The sequence below is a fragment of the Macaca nemestrina genome, chromosome 7 (assembly GCF_043159975.1).
Source record: "Macaca nemestrina isolate mMacNem1 chromosome 7, mMacNem.hap1, whole genome shotgun sequence".
Classification (NCBI taxonomy): Eukaryota; Metazoa; Chordata; class Mammalia; order Primates; family Cercopithecidae; genus Macaca; species Macaca nemestrina.
Window position 1 is genome coordinate 17,070,109 of NC_092131.1, and position 16,803 is coordinate 17,086,911.

The window sequence follows — 16,803 nt, forward strand, 5'->3', positions numbered from 1 at the left end:
CAGGATGGTCTCGATCTCCTGACCTCATGATCCACCTGCCTTGGCCTCCCAAAGTGCTGGGATTACAGGCATGAGCCACTGTGCCTGGCCGACCTGATAGTATTTTGGTTATATTTAGTTAAATAAAATCTGTGATTTAAATTAATTCCACCTTTTTTTTTTTTCTTGCGATGTTGCCCAGGCTGGTCTCAAATGATCTGCCTATCTAGGCCTCCTAAAGTGTTGAGAGCCACTGAGCCCTGTCTTCTTTTCCTTTTTTAATATGACTATTACAATTTATAATTTATAAATTTACAATTTATAAATTAAGGCCAGGCTTAGTGGCTCATGCCTGTAATCCCAGCACTTTGGGAAGCCGAGATGGGCGGATCACCTGAGGTCCAGGAGTTCAAGACCAGCCTGGCCAACATGGCAAAACTCCATCTCTGCTAAAAATGCAAAATTAGCTGGGCATGATGGTGGGTGCCTGTAATCTCAGCTACTCTGAGACTGAGGCAGGAGAACTGCTTGAACTCAGGCGAAGTTTGCAGTGAGTCGAGATCGCGCCATTGCACTCCAGCCTGGGCAACAAGAACGAAACTGTCTCAAAACAAAACAAAACAACAAAAATTTTAAATTATATATGTGGCTTGCATATATTTCTATTGAACAGCACTGGTCTATTATTATAGTATTAATAATTTTATTAATAAATATTAAAGGGAAAAAAGAAACGAAAATGAATTTAGAGGATTTTTTTTTTTTTTTTTTTTGAGACGGAGTCTCGCTCTGTCGCTAGGCTGCAGTGCAGTGGCACGATCTCGGCTCACTGCTACCTCCGCCTCCCAGGTTCATGCCATTCTCCTGCCTCAGCTTCCCGAGTAGCTGGGATTACAGGCGCCCACCACCAGGCCTGGCTAATTTTTGTATTTTTAGTAGAGACGGGGTTTCACCATGGTTGCCAGGATGGTCTCAATCTCTTGACCTCGTGATCTGCCCGCCTTGGCCTCCCAAAGTGCTGGGATTATAGGTGTGAGCCACCACACCCTGCCTAAAGGAATTTTGAGCTCTAAATAAATGGTTCTTCATTATTTCCTGAGAGTTCACTAAAATTTAAACAAATATTTGAAAAATAGTAAAAGATTAGATTTTTTTTTTTTTTTTTAAAGCACATGGTACAGTGTTTTGAAAGATAAAGGCATGGCACTCTGAAACTCCTCCCAATTTCTGATATATGATTGTTTTTGCAATGCATTGCTTTCTAACATTCATATTCTGTTCTGTGCCTCTAATTCTTGTGGGCATTTAGTATTCTGTAAGAAACACTCAGGCCTTTGCCTCCATGTCCTTCGTTCCTGAGTCCTGGGTTTCTTTATGAGCGGGGTTTCATTTCTAGAGAAGGGCTTGTGTGTCTGGGAGGAGGCTGCTTGTTGCCTTTGTGTCTGGCTGGTGTCTGGACCGGCCCCACGCACTGGGGTCGCACTTTGTACCCCAGTGCACTCTGTATGCACCACTTCATTGTCTTCTGGCGTTGGACGCTGCTGTGGCCTTGCCTGATTTCCTCTTTTTTTTGAGTCAGAGTCCCGCTCTGTCGCCCAGGCTAGAGTGCAGTGGTGCGATCTCGGCTCACTGCAAATTTCACTCCCGGGTTCAAGTGATTCTCTTGCCTCAGCCTCCCTAGTAGCTGGGATTACAGGTGCACACCACCATGCCTGGCTAATTTTTTTGTATTTTTAGTAGATACAGGGTTTCACCACATTGGCCAGGCTGGTCTCAAACTCCTGACCTCAGGTGATCCCCCCGCCTCAGCCTCCCAAAGTGTTGGGATTACAGGCATAAGCCACCACACCTGGCCAGATTTGCTTTTTCTTCTTGGGCGTCTAATGAGTTCTTGAGTTCAGTAACTGAACTCAGCCCTGTTTTCGTGTTTCTTGACTCCGCCAGGACTCTAGATCTCATCTCTAAAAGGTTATTTTAGGCTTCCCAGTACATAGACAGAGCACTGCTAAGACCTATAGATTCAGCAGTTTTGGGCCAATTGCTCAGAGCATGTGGAAAAGGCCTTTGTTTTGGCTCTTGGCCTTTGGTGGACTTACCACCCGGAACCTTAGGGGTCTTCAGTGATGGCTTTTTGAATTAATTTTAAATTGCATATGTAATAGGTAAATCTATTCTTTTTAGGACCAGGATGTTAAAGACAAAGCGAAAGTCCATTCTTGCCACCGACCCCAGTTGAGGTCCCCTCCCCAGCACCCCGGCTGTAACTACTATCATGGGCTTAAGATATGTCCTTCCAGACCTTTTAAAACTGATTTTATATTTTAATACAAGTATGTTCTGTCCCATCCCAGAAAAATAGACCATGCTTAGGCTGGTATATGAGTTGTTCTGGGTTTATTCAGAACAGTCTGGGGGTTGGTGTGGATTCCAAAGAGCTGCTCCTGGAGTGAACTTTTCATTCAAATTAAGCCAATACAGACATCAGCAAGTTATAACCATAAGTAGTATGCTGTCAGGAGTCAAAGCTTCATGCAAGCATTCCCAGGTATCTGTATAGTTATGACTTTTAGACAGAAGCAGATGAACACTCTGTTACTCTGCAAGAATACAGACTTGCGTTCAGGTCATTTTGACACAGACTCATTTTAAGATCCGGCTGTACAGACATTCCACCAGCTCCATAGAACACAGCAAAGAGCTGGGGATTTCATCGCGCCTCTCCTGAAAATACATAACACTGGGGTTTGTGTGTGTTTTATAAAGATCATAGTGAATACCTCATAAGCCACCTTTGTTTTTTTCCTCTGAACTTGAGCTCTCTCCATGTAAATATGTATCTACTGGCAGCCAGGCACGGTGGTCATCCCGGTAATCCCAGCACTTTCGGAGGTTGAGGTGGGCGGATCACCTGAGGTTAGGAGTTTGAGACCAGCCTGGCTAACATGGTGAAACCCTGTTTCTACTAAAAATACAAAAAGTTAGCCGGGCGTGATGGCATGTGCCTGTAATCCCAGCTACTTGGGAGGCTGAGGCAGGAGAATCACCTGAACCTGGGAGATGGAGGTTGCGGTGAGCTGAGATTGCGCCACTGCACTCCAGCCTGAGCAACAAGAGCAAAACTCCGTCTCCAAAAAAAAAAAAAAAGTATCTACTGGCAAAGAAACGACTGAGTGCTTGAGTCAGCACCTATTTGAGTACATGCTACTGGAACATTCTTTAAATGAACTGAATTCACTATGAGGTGGTGTCCACTTAGACCCTGTGAAGGCTATGATGTTCCAGAAGGGCCTTGCTGGGGGCCTGGAGCCTCGGGGTGTGGTGGTTCTGGAGTCCTTTGAGTTGGAGGGGGTTCCTACATGCATTCCTTGCTCCCACTTTGTTCTCACTTTGTTTGGCTTCTCACTTTGTTTTTGTAGATGACATGGCAGAACTTCTCCTCGGGGAGTCGAAGCTGGAGCAGTACCTGAAGGAACACCCTCTGAGGCAGGGGGCCAGTCCCCGAGGCCCCAAGCCCCAGCTGACTGAGGTCCGCAAGCATCTGACCGCCGCCCTGGACCGAGGGAACCTTAAGGTACCATGGGCCTCTGGGCTGAGGCGACACTTCTTCACCTGCACACCGCCGTGGCTTATCTTCTTAGAAGCGGGCCAGCTCCCAGTTGGGTGGATGTGCCAGTCTCTAGGATGGTTGACCACTGCGGGGGCTTCTGGGCCAAGAGGGTCTCTCTAATAAGAGTCTTCAATGACACGCCATGTGCACAATGCCACTTATCTCTCAGATGCTTGAACTAAAGCTATCCAATATAACCCAGAGCTTAACCTGACATGTTACCCAGTTCTAGAACAGAGAGAAGTTAATCAGAAGGGGTGCTCAGCGCACAGCTTCCTGCTCATCAGTGTAACAAGCCACTGTGGCCCAGAGCTGTGGGAGGTTCCATACTGGTGCCAGCAGGCCTGGCGTCACGGGTGGGAGGCAGCCAGGAACTTCCCCGCATCTCAGCAAAGACCCTCACCCTCTGGCACAGGGAATCTTAGGCGCTGCCCCCTATGTGTCCATTCTGTTTCCTGGTCTCATTGCACCCAGGTTTCCTTTCCCTCTCACGTGGCTTTCCTTCCTTTCTTCTGGGACTCCTCATTCAGTTCCTTTTGCTTTTCATGGGGGTCATCTCCTCTTCCCGCCCTGCCCTTCTGCCCCCTGGGTGGCTCACACTCCCCTGGCTCTAGACACTTCCCCTAGTTCAGATGGCTGTCTGTGGCCTGCTCCATCCTGCCCCTCTTCCCCAGGATGTATTTCCCACTGAGGACAGTCTTTGGTGAACTTCTGGAGCTCTGACTTCTGTTTCCTCTTAACTTTGATGACTTCTTTTTCATTTTTCTTCTCTTCCTGTCTTGGAATCCTGTGAGGCTCCGTGTTTGGTCTTTGTTCTTGTTTGCGTGTGCATGCTTTCCCATGGGAAGCCATGCTTTCTTTGCCTTTACCTTTCATATCTGTACTGCAAACTCAAGCCTGCTCCCGACTTGCTGTGTGACTCCAGGGAGGTTACTTGCCTCTCTGCAGCTCAGTTCCTTTAGGTTTGAATGGGGTGGGCTCTTAAAGGGGTGAGCTTGGACCTTCCCGACTCCTGCATGTTCTAAGCCTGTGAGCTTTCAATTTGAGCTGTTCCTCCTCTTGGTCATCGACCACCTCCTTGGCCCTGTTGCAGTGGAGGGCCTGGGCAACCTTTGAGTAAGTTAATATTGGTGTTGGTCAGTTGTGCAGCAACAGGCTTTTGGAAACCCTGATAGAGAGCTGCTTTCAAAATGGTCTCTGTGTATGTTGTCTGCACGGGACACAGCTCCAGGCTGCTAGGAGGTGGCTGGAGAGTGTCACCTCAACATAGGGACCCCACCCCAGGCCCCCAGGGGGTGGCCGGAGAGGTCGCCTCAGCGTAGGGATCCCAGGTACTTAAGGACTCCCTGCTGCATTTGGGCTTCAAAAACCAGGTCTTCTCTTTCCCCATTCAGTTTCTCTGTAAGGACCATGCCACACTTTGGTGTGTGGCAGATCACTTGAGGCTAGGAGTTCAATACCAGCCTGGCCAACATGGCGAAACCCTGTCTCCATCTCATATGTTGTTTTTTTTTGAGACGGAGTCTCGCTCTGTCGCCCAGGCTGGAGTGCAGTGGCCGGATCTCGGCTCACTGTGAGCTCCGCCTCCCGGGTTCACGCCATTCTCCTGCCTCCGCCTCCCGAGTAGCTGGGACTACAGGCACCCACCACCACACCCGGCTAATTTTTTGTATTTTTAGTAGAGACGGGGTTTCACCATGTTAGCCAGGATGGTCTCCATCTCCTCACCTTGTGATCTGCCCACCCTGGCCTCCCAAAGTGCTGGGATTACAGGTATGAGCCACCACGCCCGGCCTCATCTCATATGTTCTTAACCAATGACATGATGACATAGGTGGACACAGGGGTAGGTCTTGATCTGGGGACACAGGTAGTAGGTCTTGATCAGCAGGAGAGGGTGAAGGGACAGCAGGCACATGGGCCGCAGCTCACAGTGATGGCCAGCCAGACTCAAGTGTCCTGCTGGGAGGTGTGAGGGGAGATATCTGGCTCATTTCTTTCCCCCGTCTACCCGCCCCCCAACTTCATGTTGAAAAATTCACCTTTCATTTCACCAGGTGTTGATAGGTTTTGCTTTCCATCCTCTACAACGCCGTGTGGTAGTAAGCACATTGAATTTATTTTAGTATTTATTTATTTATTTATTTTTTGAGACAGAATGTTGTTCTGTCGCCCAGATGCCATCTCAGCTTACTGCAACCTCCACCTCCCAGGTTCAAGCAATTCTTCTGCCTCAGCCTCCCGAGTAGCTATGACTACAGGTGTGTGCCGCCACACCTGGCTAAGTTTTGTGTTTTTAGTAGAGATGGGGTTTCACCATGTTGGCCAGGCTGGTCTCGAACTCCTGACCTTAGGTGATCTGCCTACGTCGGCCTGTAATCCCTCCGAAAGTGCTGGGATTACAGGCCTGGGCCACTGCACGAAGCTGTTGAATTTAATTCAAGTTAAAATTCTTGAGTCTGAGTCCAGTTCTGGATTTATAGGCTGTGTGATTTTGGGATGTTACTTAACCTCTCTGAGCTTCATGTTTCTCAGCTGCAGGCCTACTTAGCCCAGGATTGTTTTGAGGCTCAAATGGAGAAATTCTTTCAAAGCTGTATAGCACTAGATACACATCATTTCTTGCTATGTTATTAGTTGCTACCTAGAGAGTTTTTTTCTCCCATTGCTGTTTTTCACCTTCCTCCATCTTGTAAAGAATGTTCCAAAGCCACACATCTTTTGCATGGGTGTGCTGTCCTACTCACACTGACTAATGTGAAACTTTCTCTTTCCTTGAGCTTAAGTCCAGCTTGTCTTAAGTGAATTGAGGCTGGGAAGACCAGAGCCAGCCAGGTGGGATGGAAGGAGTCCTGGACGAGGAGTCAGGACATCTGGCTTCTGATTCAAGGCAAGAAAATGGTCCTTATTGTGAGCAAGGTGGCCCCTGACACCGTGTTAGGGTTGTTCTCCCACTGCCCCAGCAGCCGAGGCACCCTGGCCAAGCCGTTTCCTGTGCTTGGGTGCAGATTGGACTCCCCCAAGGAGGCTCTCCCAGTGTCCAAACTGTGCCTCTAGGCTTGCAATTTTCTTCAAGCTTTTCCTCCGCCTGGCCCTCCAGTTTGCTTTCGTTTTTTTTCCCCCTTTGGTAAAATATACATAACATACAACCTAACGTTATAGCTCTTTGTAAGTGTACAGTATAGTAGCATTAAGTATGTTATCATTGTCACCACCCTCCATCTCCAGGCTCATCTTCCCAAACTGAACCTCTTGTGATGTATCCATTAATGCTAACTCCTCATTTCCCCCTCCTCCTTCAATTCACCTTTAATCCAGCGGTTCTCAGAGGCTGGAAGCTTGGGGAAGGAGGAAAGACTTCCCAGAATGTCCTAGGAAATGTGTTCAAAATACCCAAGCCTGGCCCGTCCCCCACCCGGGTGGAGAACCCCTGTGGTGGATGCTTTTTTTTTTTTGAGACAGAGTCTCGCTCTGTCACCCAGGCTGGAGTGCAGTGGCATGATCTCGGCTCACTGCATCCTCTGCCTCCCGGGTTCAAGCGATTCTTGTGCCTCAGCCTCCTGAGTAGCTGGGATTACAGGTGTGCACCACCATGTCCCACTAATGTTTGTATTTTTAGTAGAGATGGGGTTTCACCATGTTGGCCAGGCTGGTCACGGACTTCTGGCATCAAATGATCTGCCTGCCTCAGCCTCCCAAAGTGCTGGGATTATAGGTGTGAGCCACCGCACGCGGCCTGGATGCTTTTTTTCTCTTTTCTGAGTCTGTTTTGATTTCTCCGTCTCCAGATGTAATTCTAATTCCTCTGGTGCCTCTCCCTTGGGCCCCCCATAAACACCTTTGCTCCTATCAGTCCTCCTTGCCCACTCCACCATCCTTTCCAATGCTGCCTGATGTCCCTCTCTCTTCCAAGAAATGCCTGGAAGCTGACCACGTTGGCTGAGATAGCTGCTGTAACACGCTGTACCTGGCTACCTGGCCTTGTTGTCCACCCATCAAAGCTCTAGGTTACAGTATAAATAGTGTGGTTTCATGGTGTGCTTCCGTAAGCAAAAACCTCAGCTTTGAACCGCTTGGGCTCTGAGGAGAAGGTCTGGCCAAGGAAGATAAATCTGTTTCCTTATATAGGTGGCAGGGTGGCCTGTTCTCTCCCTAGGTGCTAGGGGACGGGTCGGGAAGAAGGGTAATGATGAGGCTTTGGGGAGTGGGGGACTGGCCAGGTCAGCCTTGCTGACTGGGAGGAAGGGGGGCCCACAGAGAACTTCCAGCCTTCAGCCTCTGGGGAGGGTACCAGGTCACCTCAGTTTAGAAACTTCAGTGGCTCAGTGAAAAACTTCGCCCTGGAAAGCAAGCAAGTCCTAATCTTCACATCCATTTGGGAAGGCCCTCCTTGATGATTTGGGTTACGGGGTTGTGGTGCATCTCCACTGCCATGGCCGGCCCACCAGGATGTCTGGGCCGCTTCTTTTCTGAGACAGGTGCTTGTATGTTTAACTTATGAAGCATTCCTTCCTTCCTTGGCCCAGCCGGCCCACCCAGCCATGGGCCTGGTGAGGGGAGCCGCAGGGTTTGGTTTTGGTTTGGTTTTTGCAACAGCTTTCTTGAAGTGTAATTCACATACCATACAACTCACCCATTCAGAGTGTCCACTTCAGCGATTTTTAGTATATTCATGAAGTTGTGCAACCATCACCACAATCAATTCTAGAACATTTTCATCACCTTCCAAAGAAACCCATCGTCATTAGCAGCCACCTCCCATTCCTAGCCAAGACGAATCCATTTTCTGACTGTAGATTTGACTATCCTGGACATCTCATACACATGGAAGCATATGTATGCTTCCATACATATTTTTTGTGACTGGATTTTTCACTTGGCATCATGTTTTTGGGGTTTGTCTATGTTGTAGCACATAACAGTACTTCATTCTTTACTACAACTGAGTAATATTCCATTTTATGGCTAGCCCACGTTTTGGTGGACATTTGGGTTGTTTCCACTGTTTGGCTATTGTGGATAACATTGCTCAGAACATTCACGTCCAAACTCTTGTGCGGGGAGCTGTGGGGTTTTACGGCGGCAGCTGGCTAGGCTCCGAGGGAGCATCATGCCTGATATTGTAGGAAAATGCTTTTCTTTCTCTCCTTTCCCTTCTAGTCAGAATTCCTACAAGAATCCAATCTGATCATGGCCAAGTTGAATTATGTGGAAGGTGATTATAAAGAAGCTCTGAACATTTATGCCCGGGTGGGCCTGGACGACCTGCCGCTGACAGCTGCCCCGCCCTACAGGCTGCGGGTGATCGCAGAAGCCTATGCTACCAAAGGTGAGGCCCGTGCCTTCTAACACAGTATCCCATGCCCTGGAGCCAGCAGCGCCTCTTGGGAGCCGCCTGTTTGACCCCTGGCCCTTGGCTGGTGATGAACCTGGCAGCTCCCAGCAAGGCTGCTGGGGCCATCCTGCAGCACGTGCTGGGTCATGCTAAGCCCAGCAGGGGTTTGTTCCTCCGAGCCAGTGGCCATCAGCTGTCACTGAAGGGGATGAAGGAAAAACATTTCAGCAAAGTTTCTTTCTTTCTTTCTTTTTGAGATGGAGGTTTGCTCTTGTTGCCCAGGCTGGAGTGCAATGGTGCGATCTTGGCCCACCGCAACCTCCACCTCCCGGGTATAAGTGATTCTCCTGCCTCAACCTCCCGAGTAGCTGGGATTACAGGCATGTGCCACCATGCCCAGCTAATTTTGTATTTTTAATAGACAGGGGGTTTCTCCATGTTGGTCAGGCTGGTCTCGAACTCCTGACGCCAGGTGATCCACCCACCTCAGCCTCCCAAAGTGTTGGGATTACAGGCGTGAGCCACCGTGCCTGGCTTCAGCAAAGTTTCTTGATAAGTAATATGCAACTTCAGCGGGGGCCTGCCTTGGTAATTAAAATCCTGCACAGCATATAGGGATTCATATCATATGGTCAGTTGGCCACATGGCTGATGACGTTTTTATTCATAAATGCCACCTCTGGGTTAATTAAGGCTAATCAGTTGCCACACAACAATCACTAGCAATCAGTCCTCTCTTAGTTAACTGTGTACCTATTCAGGGACAAGAAGAACGCGTAAATATCTCACTGCCATGAAGCAGTTTGCACTCTAGTGTGAGATAATGCAGTCTCATAGGAAGAAAAAGTATGGAAGCACAGGACACACAGACGACGGGACCGTTCCAAACTGCCGCTTCCTCAATCTATAATGGGCATAATCACACCGACTTCATGGGGCTATTAGGAGGATTAAGCCAAATAGTGTATGTAAAGCATTTAATGTAGTACCTGGCAAGTTCTAAATGCTGCATAAATGATATTTTAAAATCTCTACCAGGTGCGGTAGCTCACGCCTGTAATCCCAGCACTTTGGGAGGCCAAGGTGGGAGGATCACCTGAGGTCAGGAGTTCGAGACCAGCCTGGCCAACATGGCGAAACCCCGTCTCTACTGAAAGTACAAAAATTAGCCGGGTGTGGTGGCAGGCGCCTGTAATCCCAGCTACTCAGGAGGCTGAGGCAGGAGAATTGCTTGAACCCGGGAGACAGAGATTGCAGTGAGCCGAGATCACGCCATTGCACTCCAGCCTGGGTGACAAGAGCGAGACTCCATCTCAAAAAAATTTAAAAAATAAAAATAAAACCTCAACCCCAAACAGGGCAGCAAATGGTAAAAGCTAGGGATGGGTAATATGGGGAGGTCACTTCAGGCCAGCAGGGCCAGGAAGGCTTTCTAGAGCAAGAGGACACTTTGAATGGGACTTCTTAAGGCCATGGCAAGAAGTGGACTATCTGGAGTGGCTCCTGTCCTTCTGGCCATCTGCTGTTCAAACCAAGTACCGTGACTGACTGTGGCTGGCAGAGGCCAGGGCCCTGGGTGGCTTGTCCCTCCAGCACAGTCATGAGCTGGCCATTGTGTGCTGCCAGCACTTTCTGGCTGAGATGAGGGGGCTACAGGTAGTCCAGCCTGTCTGACTCAGTTGTCTTATGCAATGTTGAACAAAGACCCAGCCCGGGGCACACTTGTTGAGAGCTTTGTGATGGGAATGATGTATTCACCCAGTTCCCTGGGGACCCTTGAGTACTGCCAGGCTCCTCTAATTCTAAACATCCCTGTGGGCTCGGAAATAATGCCGTTGCTCTTGACAGGGCACTCTGGCAGTTTAATGGGCACGCCCCTTTGAGGCTGCCTCTGGGGTCCTGACAGCGTTTGGCTTTGTTTGCATCTGTCTGAGCTGTAGGGAATGCTGGGGTCTGTGCCACACAGCCACGTTCTTCTCTCCCTGGTGCTCACCCAGCTACCTCATGTGCATCAGGAGCTGTGTGTGTGTGTGTGGCCAGCAACAGTATTCCGGAAGGAGAGCAAAGCATCATCTGGCAATTTCTACCTGCCCAACTGCCCTGGGGCTGGTGGGTGGAACCAGGAGTTGGCTTGCTATTTGGGGGTGGGAGGTGGCTTTGGGGCCTGCCCAGTACCCAGAGCCCACATCCTAGGACTGGTTCTGAGATAGTTTAATGGAGGTAGGCTGTCTACAGGTGGCACTGCCAGCTCAGTCTTGTGGCTGCCATGAAAGGTGGGCAAGGAGGACAGGCGACTTGGGCCCTGAGCCTGGCCCTGGGTGATATGTGGTCACCCTACCCATGAGGTTGTGGCATTGGCTCTTGGGACACTTGCTGGCTCACGGGAGACCTGGGTCTGGCTAGTTTCTGACTTCCATGAGTGCAGGTAGAGTCACATGTGTACCGGGAGAGGGAAGGTCACTTCTGCCTAGAGGAAGTTGCCAGCAGCCTGGGGGCTCCAGGCCCTGGAGAGCCTGGTGGGCCAGGTGAGAGGCAGTGTAGAGGGATAGTTTTGAGCACCGGCCCTGACCATCTGCCTGGGTCCTACTCTGTGTTTCACATGCTGGCTCTGGGGCCTTGTCCAAGTTCCCTAGCCTCTCTCTGCCCCTGTTTCCCCGCCCATCAAGCTCTCATTGGCTTGTCACAGGACTGCATGAGAGAGCACACATGAAATTCTTCTACAGCGCCGGCACATAGTGAGCACGATGTAAATGTCAGCTGAAGCTGAGTGTTGGGTGGGCCGTGAGGGACTGGAAGTGACTTGTACTAACAGGGCAATTTTGGGCCCAATTCATGGAGATGCCCAGAGACAGGCCTGCTCTCTGAGGAGTTCAAGAGGCCCTCGGTCCTAGCTCTGTGTAGGAATATTCTTGGCTCTCTTTCTTCACCAAGGTCCCTGAGGATTTTTAAGGGGAGGCTGCTGCCAGGGGGTTCTCTGAATGTTGGTCCCTCCTCTATCTGCACACGCCCTAGGCAGCGGGATTGACCTACATACTTTCTTTGTCACCTCAACTTCTCCCTGGTGACCTGAGGTCTGAGTTGGTCAGGGTTTTCAGATGGAGTCCCTTCCCCTAGCCAGCCAGCGTTAGCCTTTGCTGATTGGGAATCGGAAGACTGTATGGTTCAGCTCCCAGAATGTCCTATGGGCCAGCACTATGTTAGGGAATTTCCTGTCTCTTTAACTCTCCAAACCCCAAATCTACTGAAGAGAGAAATGAGAGGAGGTAAGGTTATGCAGAAGCGTAGCAGTGGCCATGGTGTACTGAAAGATTCCTGCGCGCCAGGTGTGGTGCCCTTTATCCCAGTATTCACTCTTTTTTTTTTTTTTTTTTAAACGGAGTCTCACTCTGTCACCTGGGCTGGAGTGCAATGGTGCAATCTGGGCCCACTGCAACCTCCGCTTCCCAGGTTCAAGTGATTCTCCTGCCTCAGCCTCCCAAGTAGCTGGGATTACAGGTGTGCACCATTACACCTGGCTAATTTTTTTAAATTTTTCAGTAGAGACAGGGTTTCACCATGTTGGCTAGGCTGGTCTCGAACTCCTGATCTCGGGTGATCTGCCCACCTCGGCCTCCCAAAGTGTTGGGATTATAGGTGTGAGCCACCGCGCCCAGCCTTCATTCATTCTTTACCACCACCTATGAGGTAAACACCATTGTTCTTTCCATTTTACAGAAAAGAAACCTGGGGCACAGAGAGGTTAGGTAAACCTGCCCAGGGTCCTACAGCTAGGAAGTGGTCGAGCCAGGACTTGACCTCAGAGACTGGCTCTAGGGCCCATGTTCTCCTCCAAGTGGCAGAATGGGGTCTCAGTCTGACGCCCATGTTCCTAATTGCTCTCTTTTGTTGGCATATGGACTGGAACTCAGCTAGGCCAGGTAAGGTTTCTTCAGGGAGAAAACATTCAGGTCACTCGAGAATACCCTAGATTTGTACTCCCGCCCTTGGTTCCTCTACTTTAATGCCTCACCCTTGCCGAGTTTCCTCTTGTAAGTTCTGTCCTTCAAGCTCATATTGCTGTCTTCTCTGAAGCCCCCTGGGACCCACCCATTCAGAGTCAATCATATTTGATGCTGTCATAGCACAGTACATTAGAATTATGTAAGAAACGACTGGCGTTGTACGCATGCTCACTTAAGGCGTTCTTGCCTTGCCAATCTAGCATTCCTAGAAGAAGGTCATCTACCAGTTACACTCCGCCATTTTGCCCCTTAGTGCGCATGCTTGCGCCCACTCGCCCAATTCCTGAGAGCTTGTTGGGAAGCTGCTGATCACCAATTTCGAGTTTTTTCTATCTGCTGGGAGGCTGCTTTTTCCTGATGCAGGCTGCTACCAATTATTATTTTAGAGAAACGGTTAACAACTGCCTGACCATCACCTGATGGTCACCTGACATTTCTGGTGTGTGTGTGTGTGTGTATGTCGCGGGGAGCCCTCTCTTGCTCTGCTCGTGCCTGACTGGCTGCCTCCTATAACAGGGCTGTTTGGCTTTCTCAGCATTTTCTGTGACTTTCTTTTCTGCGTACACAGAGGAAAGTAAGCACCTATCTCTGCTTTATAAACAGAAACATAATTAATAGAAGAGACAAAATGAACAGTTCCCTTTTTAGTAAAACAAAATTTTAAAACTGGAAATTTAAAAATTTTAAAAGTGCGGCCTGGAAACAGCAGGGGAGTTAACTTCCTTTCCAGATCGCATGGCACCAAAGCAGAGGGCTGGCTCTAGAGAGTAAATGGGGCCTGCACAGTCATCTCCCATGTAGACATTTTATTTCCCAGTAGGGGACACTGTGCCAGAGAGGAGAAGGGACTTGCCCTATGCCACACAATCCAGGGCAGGACCAAGATGTGGGGATGTTTCTTAGTAGGAAATTTTTCCATCAAGCTGAGTGACCTCTGTGCCCAGGTGGAGGAGGCGGCACCATGTCGGGCGCTTTACAGAGCTCCTTTACCTTCTCCATTCCTCCCTGCTCCTGGGGTGGCAACTGCTCTTCCATGCAGTGGTTAAGGGCATGAAGCTTCGGGGTCAGACTGTCCAGGTTTGACCTCTGGCTTTGCCACTTATTAGCTAAAAGGTCTTGGGCAAATTATTTTCACCCCACTGGGTCTGTTTCTCATCTGTAAATGGAGATAATAATAATATCTACCTTACAGGGTTGTGCAGGGAATGGGTGAATACATGTAAAGCACTTAGCACAATGCCCGGCAGATCAACAAATGTGTTATTTTTATTCTTACCACAAATGATTGGCCTCTTCATTTGTTTGACCACAAATGATTGGCCTCTTCAGATGCCCCAGGTGACAACATCTGGTTGTGGGGAGAGGGGAGAGGCCAGCTTTTTTCCATGAATACATTGGTGCCTTAGTGGATCTGCTTTGTCAGGCGGAGGGTTTGACCATCAGGAAGTGGGACCTGGGAGCCATACATTTACAGGGGGAATCTTTTTTTTTTTTTTTTCCTGAGACAGAGTTTCACTCTTATTGCCCAGGCTGGAGTGCAGTGGCACGATCTCAGCTCACGGTAACTTCTGTTTCCCGGGTTCAAGTGATTCTCCTGCCTCAGCCTCCTGAGCAGCTGGGATTACAGGTGTGTGCCACCATGCCCGGCTAATTTTTTTTGTATTTTTAGTAAAGACGGGGTTTTACCATGTTGGCCAGGCTGGTCTCGAACCCCTGACCTCAGTTGATCCACCTGCCTTGGCCTCCCAAAGTGCCGGGATTACAGGCGTGAGCTACCACGCCTGGCCTAGCAGGGGAATCTTTAGGGGAAGATCACATGAAGATCAGAGGCCTGGAGTGTGGCTTAGGGAAGGGAAAGTTGTTGCTGATGTTGGAAGATGGCGAGTACATAGAAGTCAGCAGCAGCTGGAGAAGCTACCCACATCGTCCCTTCTGCCCAGCCCCAGCCAGATGCTTGGCAGGCAGATGGAGTGAGCAGGTGTGCTCTGTTCACAGAGTGGGTGGAGGGGGCAGTGCAAATCCAAGTCAGCCTCGACAACTCCATCCCACAGGGCTTTCTGAGGGCAGGACCTAAGCTCCTGCCTTAGGCATATGCAGAGGGGTAAACGGTGTATGCAGCGCTGACCGCCCAAGCCATGCTGCAAATCCATTTTCTAGTTTCTGCCACAATCTATGCATTAGGGCCTTTTCAGTTGTAGATGAAAGAAAACCCAGCTTAAACTGACTTCAGTGGCAGCTGGCTTCAGGGCTCAAATACATGGATTCTTCCTCTCTGTTTCCCTTCCCCTCTTGTCGCTTTCCCTCTCAGACCGCAGGTAAGCAGAGCAGCTCCAGACTCTCATTCTCCTGGGTGTGATCCTCAGACATCTCGGCCGGGTTCTTGTTGTGTCTTATTCCACCCCAACTGGATCACATTCTCACCCTTGATCCAGTTACCATGGTGAAAAGGGGCTGGTCCCATTGGGGGATCAGAGGAAGGGCAGTGTCCAGTGTCCATGACAAATGTCCACAGCAGTGGCTCCTCTGAATCAAATATGCCCAGGGCTCTTTCTTTTTTTCTTTGAGGTAGCATCATTGAGCCTTTCATCAAATATGCTCAGGGCTCTTTCTTTTTTTCTTTGAGGTAGCATCTGCAGGGAAGAAGAGAAGGGAAAATTGGGGAGCAGCCAGGTGACTGCTCTGTGAGAGAGTCACTGTGGACTAGAGATGACCTTGGGAGCAGACCGCGTGAGGCCGATCAACACTGAAGGAATGGGGCTTTTTGGGGGAAGAGCAGCCTCCAGGGGTGGAGGAGCAGGCCTTACCTGTGTAGAGGGCTCTTGGAGGAAGAAACTCGGTCTGTTTTGGCCTCAGGGACAGTGCCAGAGCCGGGCATTGGAAACTGCGTGAAGTTCAACATTAGTCCCATTTATGGAAGCCGATTTCTAACCTCACAGCTGCCGGAGAGCTCAGCCGGAGAGCTCAGCCGCACTGAGAGGCAGGGCTTCCCTGTGCCTGAGCATTTATTGAGCGCTGATGGAGAGCCTGGCATGGTGTGCGGTGATTTACCTGCGTGATTGTGCTTATCCTGAGAACAATCCTGGACCCTAGGATTATCGTTCCCTGCAGAGGGGTTAAGAGGCTGCTTTTCAGAGTTGAGATGGGATTCAAAGCAAGGCCTGTGGACTCCAACATCCATACTCTTTCCACTTTACTGAGCTGCCTGTCAATGGGAGCGTAATCACTCATTGTGAGTGAGGATATGGTTGATGCGATTCTGGTGTGAGATAACCTGCTCAGCCTTGATTGTGTTCTGTGATTTGTGAGTGATTTAAGTCTGGCTTTTCTTATCTGCAAAACAGAGCTAATAATGCTCTCACAGGAGTACTGAGAAGACTAAATAAGAGAAAATGGGAAGATGCTTTGCATTGATAAATCCAAGGTCAGTGGAAGGGGATTTGAATAGTCAGATCTCATGGACAGCTGAGGCTGGGAGCAGCAGGTGGCTGTGATGGCCTTGCCCCTCCTGTCCCTGAAGGCCCTGCCCGCCACGCTCCTTCGCTGAGCCAGCCAGCAGTGCTTCTAGCTGTCCCTGGTATTGATCTCTTGTTTCATACCCACAATTTTATTTTATTGTTCTTTTTAAAAATTTATTATTTATTTACTTTTTTGAAACAGGGTCTTGCTCCGTTGCCAGGCTGTTGTGATCTCGGCTCACCGCAACCTCTGCCTTCCAGGCTCAAGCAATCCTCCCACCTCAGCTGGGACTACAGGCATGCACCATCCTGCCTGGCTAATTTTTGGTGTTTTTTCTAGAGATGAGGTTTTTCCATGTTGCCTAGGCTGGTCCCGAACTCCTGAACTCAAGCGATCCTCCTGCCTTGGCCTCCCAAAGTGCTGGG

The 16,803-nt window shown here is 49.6% G+C and overlaps 1 protein-coding gene across 7 annotated transcripts in view; it reads left to right on the forward strand.

Annotated features, from left to right (window-relative positions):
* LOC105467558 (tetratricopeptide repeat domain 7B) overlaps positions 1-16,803 on the forward strand; it is a 273,670-nt gene that overhangs the window by 21,791 nt on the left and 235,076 nt on the right. For 6 of the 7 annotated variants that reach the window (XM_024788437.2, XM_024788439.2, XM_011717247.2 and 3 more), the window contains exons 2-3: positions 3,396-3,550; positions 8,747-8,915. In XM_024788437.2, the coding sequence (XP_024644205.2) occupies positions 3,396-3,550; positions 8,747-8,915 (324 nt within the window). Of the gene's footprint in view, positions 1-3,395; positions 3,551-8,746; positions 8,916-16,803 lie in introns of those variants that run through there. The other variant, XM_071099724.1, reaches the window with a different exon arrangement.